The sequence below is a fragment of the Psammomys obesus genome, unplaced genomic scaffold (genome assembly GCF_907164565.1).
Source record: "Psammomys obesus unplaced genomic scaffold, mPsaObe1.curated_primary_1811, whole genome shotgun sequence".
In the NCBI taxonomy this organism is placed as follows: Eukaryota; Metazoa; Chordata; class Mammalia; order Rodentia; family Muridae; genus Psammomys; species Psammomys obesus.
In genome coordinates this window covers 8,018,302-8,028,913 of record NW_026590663.1, presented here as the reverse complement: position 1 = coordinate 8,028,913, position 10,612 = coordinate 8,018,302, and the positions used below count along the sequence as shown (strand labels likewise).

Here is a 10,612-nt window from a genome sequence, read left to right as displayed (position 1 = left end):
AGAGCGCAGTTGTTGGCCACTGACACACGTATGCAGGGTGCCTGGGACGCTTTGCATTTCCGGTGGCTGTGTGCATGAGTGAGGCAGTTTTTCTGCATCCTCCCGGAATCTGGTGTCTCCATTGTGTTTGTTCCCGTCTGGCTGCTGCGTGCACCGTGGAGTACCCTTGTGCATTTCCCCATGACTAATGATGCTGAGTAGTTTCCATGTGCTACGTGCTATTCGTGTCAGTTCACGCCTTTTGCCCGTTTTCCTAGTCGGGCTGTTTATTCACTGTTGGATTTCATGGCTTCCTTGTTAGCGCTGGCAGACTAGCCCCTTGTCAGATGTGTGATACCTAGATTTTCGTCCTCACAAAGCCTTTCATGAGTGGATCTTTTCAGTTTGGGCGAGGTCCAGAAAAGGCCAGCCTCTCATCCAGCTATCTCAAACCACTGAGACAGGAAGTGACAGGTCCAAAGAGCAGATTGACTCTGGGCTCTTAACCTGTTACCTAACAAAAATGTGCCCTCAACCATGGAATGTTTACAGACGAGAAGCCGTGTGACTAGACTAGGCTTTGACCAGCGGCATTTGAGACGAACATCCAAATGACAAAGGCAAAGGGGGAGCGTTCCTGAGGTCAAACCTTGTCCCACCAAAAGCCCTTGGTAAGCCCTTGAAGTCAGCTCATCTATCAGGACAAAATCACAGCATTTGCTCTTCATTAACTTAAAAATCACAAATTTTGGAGGTCACGGCTGAGCAAGGCATCATTAGCTTCCCACGAGCTCGCCAGAGATAAAACCTCTGATGTGTGGGCTCCGATAACAGTTGCCTTGGTTACTTTGCAGCAACTCGAAGCCTGCTTTCTCTAGAAAACACCAACTCTGGGCTTAAACCTGCAGACATCTGAGGAGACCGAAGTATTGCACAAGGATTGACATCGGTGCCTTCATATTGTCTCTGTCCCCTTTGTTGTCCTAACCCACAGGGCCAGGGTCCACTGAGCTGGGCAGGTAGATGTGTTGACTATTTGAGAAATGGTTCGCCCAGAGCTGTAACAATAAAGGGTTAACATGGTCGTTTGTCTGCTGGAGCTGGAGCGCTCTTCCACCCCACGTACCCTGTGCTTTAGTTTAGAGCATCGGTTCTCAACATGTGGGTCACCCCCCTTTTGGTGGTCACCTATGAGATATTTACATTGCGATTCACAAAAGTAGCAAACACAAAAGTGACAACGAAAATAACTTTCTGGCCGGGGCTCACTGCAGCATGAGGAACTGTATTAAAGGGTCACAGCATTGGGAGAACCTCCACTGGTTAGGGCACAGCACAGGCAGAGACTTTAATGCAAGACAGTGACCACACAGCAGGGGCGGTTCAGCAGTCACTGGGTTAAGCCGCTGTCCATTAGCCCACCAACCTCAAGGTCAGAATGTTTACCCACGAGAAGGAAAAACATCTTTTGAAACCGTGCCCATGACCAAGGCACAGTGAGCAAACTTTAGCCTAGCCCGGGAAATCAATAGGAGCTGTCTGGTCTGTTGTGGAGAACACGGCCCTCTGACCCCTCTCCCCTGCTGCTGAGCTCCCTCGGCTGCCTAGCTCACCCTGAAACCCACTGAAGGAGCTCTGCTCGGGCTGCCTGCCGTGCGAGACTCTCTCACGTCTACCGCGCCCACGCCTTCAGATCTGCTGCCCCAGGATCGCCACGCTCACAGAGGAGCTGGAGATGTTTACACGGATCTATTCTAATTTGATTTTCAATAGCTGTGTTTAACAACTTGTTCTTGAGATTCTTGGAACTCTACCAGCTGTCTCCGAGCAGGTTTTGACAGACATGCTGTCAAGCGTCTTTACTTTTGCCTGCAGCCTTGCTCAGTATTTGATCTTGCCTCCTGCCTCAGTGTCAACATGAAAGCCACGTGGAAATTCTCTTTCCCTGTCTGGGTTTATTAGCACCCCCACCCACCCACACACCCCAAATGAAACATATCTCAGTCCTGCTCCTTCCTTTGTCCTCCATCTACGGAGGAAGGCGTCCCCACCTGGCATCTCAGCCCAGGATAATTGGTACTGTAAATCCCGACTCTACCCATTTCTTTAGAAACTTCTGTTCCAGCTGGTGCTCTTTTCTGCAGGCCTTCAGGATTCAAACTCACTTGCTGCCCTCCTGCTTCAGCCCTGCTCACCCATCACTCCTTCACAGACGCCTCCCAAGATCTGTTTCTCCCACCCTACAGGCTCTCCTCAATCTGTCTCATCTCCCTTTGGCCCTGCACTATGGAAACCATGGACCTCAGAGCCTCAAGAGCCTCTCCTCTCCCTGAATCCTTTCCCAGGTGCCATGGACCACTCAGCGCACTCCACCAGGCCCTTAGGACAGTCTGTGCTGGGACTCCGCATGCTCCTCTTCTCCTGGTTGGCCCTGGCTCTTGTTTCCCTTGTGCAAGAGCTCTCCAGCCTGGCTCTTTCACTTCTGCCAGGACACTTGCCCATCCCTGAAGCCTTGCTGGTCCTCGTGGACATGAGTCCCTGGGCTCTCATGCAGGTGCCTCAGGGGCCCCATGGGATGCGCTTCAGCATCTTTCCCCCAAACTTCCCATCCCAATTAGGGACTCCACTCTCACCCTTGTCCCATTTTCCTCAACCATCACAGGCTTCTTCCTCTTCTCACCCATCCCCCTGACTCCACCACAGGCCCTGAGCTCTGGTCTCTCCCTGAACCCTGCTTTTGTCCTTTCACTTCTCTGTTCTCCCCAGGTTCTCATCTGGAGAACAGCAGCAGCCTTCCCTCTGGTCCCCCCTGTAGTGTGAGCCTCCTTTATAGTCTGACTGTGTCTGTCTCTGGATCGATACCCATGGTTTCCATGGCTCTCAGGATCAGGCCTGTGAGAAGGCAGCTTGCCCTGCTATTCCAGGTGAATGCAGTTCGGTTGCTTGGAGAACCTCAGAGCCGAGCTCTCTTTTACAACCCTGGACTATGACCTACACGCAGTCCATCACTTTGTGTGTGGTGCGCACTATGTACGAGGTGCTTGTACACCTGGCAGCCTTAGGAGGGGGTGGGGTGTCTTCCTCTGTCTGCTTCATTCCCCGAGGTAGGGTTCCTCTCTGAACCTCTCTGACATTTCAGCTAGGCTGGCTAGCCATCAGGCTCCTGGGCACCTCCTGTTCTTTCCTCCGTGGTTCTGGGGTTACAAGCATGTGTGGCCGTGCCTAGATTTTTACTTTAGTGTTGGGGATTCAAGGTCCCCTCCTAGGCTGGTTAGTTTATGTCAACTTGAAATAGAGGCACCTGGAAAGAGAGACCCTCAACTGAGGAATTGCTTCTATCAGCTTGACCTGTGGGCATATCTGTGGGTATTTTCCTGATTAATGATTGGTAAGGGAGGGCCCCATCCTGCTGTGAGTATGCCCCACCCCCGGCAAATGGTCGTCAGTTGTGTAAGCAAGCACCGTGAGCAAGCCATGGAGAGCAGGCCAGTGAGCAGTTTCTCTGCGGTTCTCGAGGTTCCTGCTTGAGTTCCTGCCTTTGCTTCCCTCAGTGATGGGCTGTTACCCGGGGGTGTAAGCCAAACAAATCCTTTCCTCTCCAACTTGGTTTTGGTTAGAGTTTTCTCACATCAGCAGAGAAGCAAACTCAGACAGGCCCTAACCCCCATTCACCATGTCACTGTTTTTCTTTTTGTTGCTTTGGTTTTGTTCGTTTGTTTTCAGTATCTTCACTAGACTTGCAACCATTAGGCACCACCAAACTCCACAACATTCCTGCTCTCCCTCAAAAGACAGCTGTGCTGGTTACAGGTGTTGCACATTCGCCTGCTCAGAGCTGGCCAGCATTGCTTTCCCTTTCCAGAGATTCTGCATATGCGAAGTCATGTGACCTGTGGCTCTTTGTATCTGCTTTCTTTTACTTAGCGTCCTTCTAGGGCCTTGATTTTCCTATGCAAATTTCAAAAACATCATCGCCTTCATCCCTCAGTATCATCCACCTCCCTATGTGCTCAGAGATTCTCAACTTCACATCCTTACTCATTTTTAAAGGGGGCTTTTCTGTTCGTTTGTTTGTTTGTTTGTACCCAGATCTCTGCTCTGCTATGCTGGGATGAAGCCCCTGTTTAGGTCATGGCAGCCCCACTTTACCCAGCATAAGCCTCATCATATCATATCGCTGTTTCTTAATCCAGCATGCTTCCCAGCAGGGCAAAGATTTGCCATCCTATTAACTCCTGCTTCCTGGAGCCTTTCCAGGCTTGGTGTAGAAAAAGGCCCTCAGTAAACATATACTATATGAAAAATACATTAATATTTATTGGCTAATGAGATGTGGTAGCACATGGCTATATTCCTAGCACCAGGGAGGCAGAGGAAGGAGGATCAAGAGTTGGAGGTCTACCCTGGGCTACGCAGAGACAATTTATCTCAACAACTAACAAAAACAAAACAAAAAGCAAAAATTGCATTGGCTCATTGGCTTGTAGGCAGAGTCCAATGGTAATTTGAAGTCTTGCTGTGTGACCACTTATTCCTTTTCTTCTGAGATGCTGGGGTGGACTTAGCAGTAAACAGTGAAGGGGTTTGAACACAAGTTGGTGTCTTGGAGATTCTGAGCAGCTGGGGTTGGAGGGTTCTTATGGAAAAGGGTTCAGGAAACACAGGCTGGACCCTGACTTCCCTAAGGTCAGGCGGCCTGTTTTCTTGTCACTCCTTCTGGCCCTGGTGGGGAAGGGTATCCCATGTAAAGATTAGCCTTGGCCCTGGGCTTCTCAGGAGCATGTGAGTGCCCTCCGCTCTGTGCTGGAGGTACTAGGGCCCTGGGGTTGTATCCAGAAGGACCTGGGGCACAGAAGCATAAGTGGAAAGTGCTGGAGACTTGCCCGAGATCCACCGGAAAAGCAGCTGTCACCTTGAGGATGTTGTCAAGTCCCACAGCTCTCCTGGAAGGGAGAGGCCTGCTCTCCTTAGCAGTGGGTCAGAAAGCAAAGCTGGTGGCCTTCTTTCCAGAAAGTTCCATGTGGGGGGCCACCTGGGCATTGAGTGTTGTCATACATCAAATGACTCCTCACAAAGTGAAAATATTGCCCGTGAAGTCCCCAGACAATGAGGTCTCCTGCCATGGGGGATGACAGGAGCGAGAACGCGGAAGATCTGCGTGTTTTACCCATTGCGCATTCTTGGAGCGTCTACGTTCTTTTACTTAATGCTCACTGCGAGGTGAGCTGCCCTGTCCCGCCAGGAGACAAGCATCCGGTAGGAGGCGCCATGGAAGGATTTGGGGTTTAGAAAACCTGACTGCCTAACAGAATGCTGCCCCGGGCTTCTCAGGCTGTCCTAAACACTAATCCGTTCTTCTTTCTTCTTTTTTTCAGGGTAGGGTTCTCTGTGTAGCCCTGGCTGTCCTGAAATTCACTCTGTAGACTGGGCTGACCTCAAACTCAGAGATCTGCCTCTGCCACCTGAGCGCCAGGATTAGAGGCAAGCGCCACCATCACCTGGTGGCGGATAGCAATAGGTTCATTCGAATGCAAATACACAATATTGCATGAGATATATTCACGCCCATATACTCTCTACGCAGGCAGGCTTGCAGGAAAGGATAGCAATGAACGCAAACTTGAGAATCATAAACAGTCCGTGTTGCAACCTCAATCTTGAGCAATATTTTGTGGCCAGAAACCTTCCAAATATCCTCTTCAAATCTCAATGCTTCGCTAAAACAAAGAAAAAAGAAAGAAAGAAAGAAAAAGAAAGAAAGAAAGAAAGAAAGAAAGAAAACTGCTAGATTTGCTATACTTTAAAAAGATTCATTTTATTATTCGTGCATCTGAGCGCCGGTGCCCGGCGAGGTCGTTTGAGCTGTCTCCATCGTGGGTGCTGGGGACCGAACTGCAGACCGAACCCCAAGGCTCTTATCCCCGCGAACCATCATCCGAAAATCCCCTCTGTTAACACATTTATTTATATTGCTTGGTCTGATAATAACAACATCAAGTCCACAACAGGACCTGCTCACTGAAAAAAAAAAAAAAAAAAGTGAGAACGAAATAAATTAATGAAATAAAAAACCCAAAAACCCTGGTTCCTCCCGAAAGGAACGCGGTCATCCTTGGTCAGAGCTGGGGTTCTAGGAGCAAGGAGTCGCCCCCGGCAGAGGGACGCGTCCACCAAGAGCGCCGCGCGCGCCACCCAGTGGGTACACGCACCAGCTGCCCGTCCACCCGGCCTCGGGATCAGTGCCCGGTCACTTGGGACTGAAGCGCAGAGCAAACTGGAGACACGTCGGGCGCGTCCGACCTGCTTCTCTGGGCTCGTGTTGCTCACTGAGTGGAAGAAGGAAAAGAAACCCGGGAAAAGCCAACAGACACAAACAAACGTCTGCTGAACTGTTCCGGACGGCGCGCGGCCGCGCCAACCTACGGCCGCGCCAACGTAACTGGGTGATGCGCCTGCGCGGTAGGATGGACTCGCTGGAAGGTCGTCACGGAATGGTGAGAGCAGGACCAATCCCAGGTCAGAGGAGAGACCCTTAGTCCTGGGAATGGAGCCGAGGGGAGGGAGTGAAGCCCACGGCTGGATGGTTCTGGAGAATGTGTCTTTACCAACTTCATCTTCCCCAGTGCAGATTCCTAGTCGCGTTCCTTGGGAGGACGTGGGCGCGCGGCCGGGACTCGCGAGGGTCAGCCCCGGTACCAGCCCATCTTCCGTTTCCTCTCCCTGCTTGCCACGCCCTCGGCAGACCCTGCTGTGCCCACCGCTCTCCAGACCCTGCGCAAGGATTTTCTGCGCAGTCTCCCGGGTCGCACTACCACCGACCGCAGCGGAGATCGCCCGGATACGGCACTGCTGAGCTGACGCTGGGGTTCCAAATGTCAGTGTGCTCAGCTCTGAGCCCTGGACTATCCGGTCATCGGCTGGAACTCCCCAACACCGGACGGAAAGAGACTGGGAATGAAGCCGTCCAAACCCTACGTGCTGGTGTGTGGGGCTCAGAGGCAAGTCGTTGTGGTTTCCGGGCAACTTGATTAATGGCCAGCCGCCTGCTTCATTTATTCATGGAATTGCAGAGTGATAGATCTAGATTAGACTTTAGGTGTGCAGCGCAAATCCAGAGTTTTCTGGGAAGCAGATGGAAGCCCAGAGAAGGAAACGCATTTACCCGGGGCGACATAACTTCAAGATTAGAGTCCAGGTGAGTGAATCGCCTTCCCGGTGGAGGGACACGTTGACTTTCCCGTATCATTTCAGCACCGTGCTGGGAGCCTAGCCTGGGGAAAATCTTGCTGTAGACCCAAACCGCTCCGATCAGCCTGGCAGCTGTGCAATTCCTAGGTGTGCAGGGCCAGTGTGGACAGGGCTGGGTGTCTCTCTCTCTCTCTCTCTCTCTCTCTCTCTCTCTTTTCCGAACATGGGTTCTTTGTGTAATAGCCTTCCCTGGTTGTCCTGGACTCACTGTGTAGACCAGGCTGGCCTGGAACTCACGAAGATCTGCTTTCCTCCGCCTCCCGAGTGCTGGGATTAAAGGCGTGTGGCGTCGTGACTGCCGATGCACAATTTTTTTGATTGAAATAGAATTGCAACCCTTTCTCTCCCCCTCCAGTGCCTCCCAGCCATCCCGCCTTGAGTCCCTCCCATGCCCCCCGCAAGCTGATAGGCTCTTAGGATCTTTGCATGCCCTCTTGAGGAATGTTTCCTGAGCACCGCAGAGGTACAGAATCTCTGCTGTGGACATGTCCTTCAGGGTGTGGCCTCCCACCATCTGTTGATATCTGCGTTATGCCATGTTGTGGTTTTCTGTCACGGTCTCCGCTTGCTGTAAAAAGAGGCTTTCTTGGGGGAGGGGTTACACTTCCTTCTGAGCACCTGAAGGTAGAAGCCGCAGAGAGAGGGCATGTACTGTTTGTCTCTCCGTCACGTCCCTCAATATAACCTTTCCTCGGTCTGTCCCTGTACCTGCACATTCCATGAATTTTTTTTTAACAGCTGAATAGTATTCTGCTGCGTATCGGTAAGACATCTCATTATCTCTTCATCTATCGAAGGATATTTAGGTTGTCTCCATATCCGGGCCACTGTGAATAGGGTGACAGTGAGTATTGTAGAGCAAGTATCTGTGGAATAGGACGTCAAATCTTTGGGAAAGCCATGCCAGGGAACAGCACAGCTGGTTTTCTGAGCATTCCCCCATACTGAGTTTTCAGGGTGGCTGTGCTGTTGTGCATTCCTGCCAGTTGTGAATGAGGATTCCATTTCTCTATAACTTTGCTAACATAGCCTTTGCTGTCAGTTGTTTTGTTGATCTTGAGGGCTAGGATTTTTTTTTTTTTTTTTTTTTTTTTTTTTTGCTAAGCTAGAAGTGGAAGGCCACAGAGTCCATGAGGCTCCTCAGCCCCTGGAGAGGAAAATGCGCCCCAGTGCCTCGGGAAGCCACCAGGACACAAACGGAGGTGAACTCAGCCTTAAGGATTTACTGCTTCAGGTCATGGCCTCTCTGGTTCTGGGACCTTTAGTTTTGTCTTACTAACTTTCTGGTTCTGAATCTGCCTTTGCAGTTTTTTGGCCCTGTGGGGACCTAGTCTGGAAAGGTGGGAGCTACAAAGACTCCACCACTACTGCTCACGGCACACAGATGTGTCTTCTGTTTAGCCTCATGAAAGGTGGTCTTAGCTCAACATGTTACTGACCGTGAACAGGGACCATGCCAAACTCTGCAGCAAGCATGTTTTGAGGTACATGAGGAGGATGGGGGCATGGTCCTATGAATGGGCAGGGAGGCAGTGGCCAGGCCGCCCCTCCCCCTTTCCCTGGCTCCCCTCAGCTCTTCTCTGCCATCTTGGCACGGAAACACCAGTCTCTGTGGAGGATGGGAGAGCTCAGTGGCTTGCCCTAGCTCTCAGTGTCTCAGGATAGCAGGTGCCGTATTGGCTGCCTCAGATTTTGCTACCAGAAGATTTAAGGGCTTTGTGAGTTTTCTCATCGGAATGTAACTCTTTTTCAGCTTCTGTTACTATTATTTTTTCTTGTGTGTCCATGTCTGTCTGTGCATGGGTATGAGTGCAGATGCCTGCGGAGTCCAGAAGAGGGCTTCCGGTCCCTCAGAAGTGCAGTGTCCAGGTGCTTGTGAGCTGCCTGACACGGGGCTGGGAATCCAGCTCTGGTCCTCTGGAAGAGAAGTGTGTGCTCTTAGCCCGTGAGCCGCCTTCCAGTACCAACCAGAAGCAGCTCTTCATTAACCGTGGCCACCATGGAAGATTAGACGCCTGCAGAGGTGAGGAGTGTTGGGGGGGAGCAAGTTCCAGAGGCATCTGAACCCTAAGATCACACTAGTGTTTCCTGAGGCCCAGGGGCCAACCTCTTCCCTCTGCACCTCTGGGCCATACCTTCCTTTGTTTGACTGAACTTTAAAATCCTCCCACAGCCTGGCACCTGAGAATGTCAACCGAAATCCGACCCCAGCTCCTTCTAGTCTATAATGCAGCCTGCCTTGATGAAGAACTCCTAGGATTGGCCACAGGGCTTCCGTTCTCTCTCTCTGGGGGTGTGTGTGTGTGTCCGTCTGTCTGTTTGCCTCTCTGCCTGTCTGTCTCTATCTCCCCAGCCCCCAGCCTCTGGAGTGTACACAGTGGCAAGGGAGGCCTCAGGACTCTTCTGGAGATGCTTTATTTTGTTTTATTTTTATAGTCTGGGCTTAGGCAAAGAATCTGGAAATTCCTTAATATCCAGTGTGGGTTTGGGTGAAAACATTTCGCTTGCTAGCTCTCTGCTATGGATCTGAAAGGCATGAGGCAGTCAGCCCCCAGGCCAGGCCGGATGGAGCAGCCCTACACCTCCAGAATGCTGCCTGTCACCCCTTGGCTGCTTGTCTTGTGCCAGGGCCTTATTCCTCTACCCATGCCTCCTCGACCAGCCACAGCTGGCCCCGAGACAGCAGCTGCTTGTCTCCTTCTGGGCTGGGGACACATCTGCGTGTAGCAGTGCCCAGATAGTTCCTGATTGCCTTCGCTGCTGACCATACAGGAACTGAGCAATTTCCCCAGCAGCCCCCGGGGAAAAAGCAATGGAATGTTCCTGTAGCCAGAGTCCGTACTGGCCAAGCAGCTCGTGGCTGGGTCTGTTTCTAGGAAGAGCGAGGCCAGAGTGTGTTCTTGGGCGAGCAGGGAGGCTCGGAGGGAGCCCACAGCTCTCTACCCAGGGCAAGCAGGGCAAGAGTATGAGGCTTGGTGATGCAATATGAACAAGCAGAGCTGGGAGGAAACAGAGAGGAGGCTTTGGGGGAGGTGCCTTCTTGGAGGGGTTTTGTTTATTCTTAATTCTCTTTGAAGTTAGGTCTCAAGTGGTATCCAGAGGGGAAAAACAGGAAAGAGAAAACATCAGAGGCATGAGGCAGATGATGGGTGCCTCCTTCCTCATGGCTTGCTCCATGCCCGACTCCATGCCAGAGAACTGGGTGCCAGGATCCTACACCCTCGGGGCTGCCAACTCATGACCATCAGGGCAGCATCTTACCAAGAGACAACAATGTTCCGCCAGGCAGGGACATGCTCTGTGGACCATTTCTGCTTGTTTTGTTTGTGTGGGGTTGAAGGGTGAGCCTTAGCACACTTGAGGTCAGAGGTCAGCTTGAAGCAGT

At 51.6% G+C, this 10,612-nt stretch overlaps 1 protein-coding gene across 1 annotated transcript; it reads right to left on the bottom strand.

Moving 5' to 3' along the window:
- Positions 1 to 5,797: 5,797 nt before the first annotated feature.
- LOC129677524 (uncharacterized) lies at positions 5,798 to 8,682 on the bottom strand. Its single transcript, XM_055608147.1, has 3 exons — positions 8,667 to 8,682; positions 6,189 to 7,025; positions 5,798 to 5,997 (listed from the first exon to the last, which is right to left on the bottom strand). Exons 1-3 carry the CDS (start codon positions 8,680 to 8,682, stop codon positions 5,798 to 5,800), a joined length of 1,053 nt encoding a protein of 350 aa, XP_055464122.1.
- Positions 8,683 to 10,612: the final 1,930 nt, after the last annotated feature.

Bases quoted from the DNA above. Each gene is read 5' to 3' on its own strand.
- LOC129677524 (XM_055608147.1), bottom strand. The intron at 5,998-6,188 runs GTGCGTGTACCC...TTTTTTTTTCAG, and splicing joins GCCGGGTGGACGGGCAGCTG to TGAGCAGGTCCTGTTGTGGA.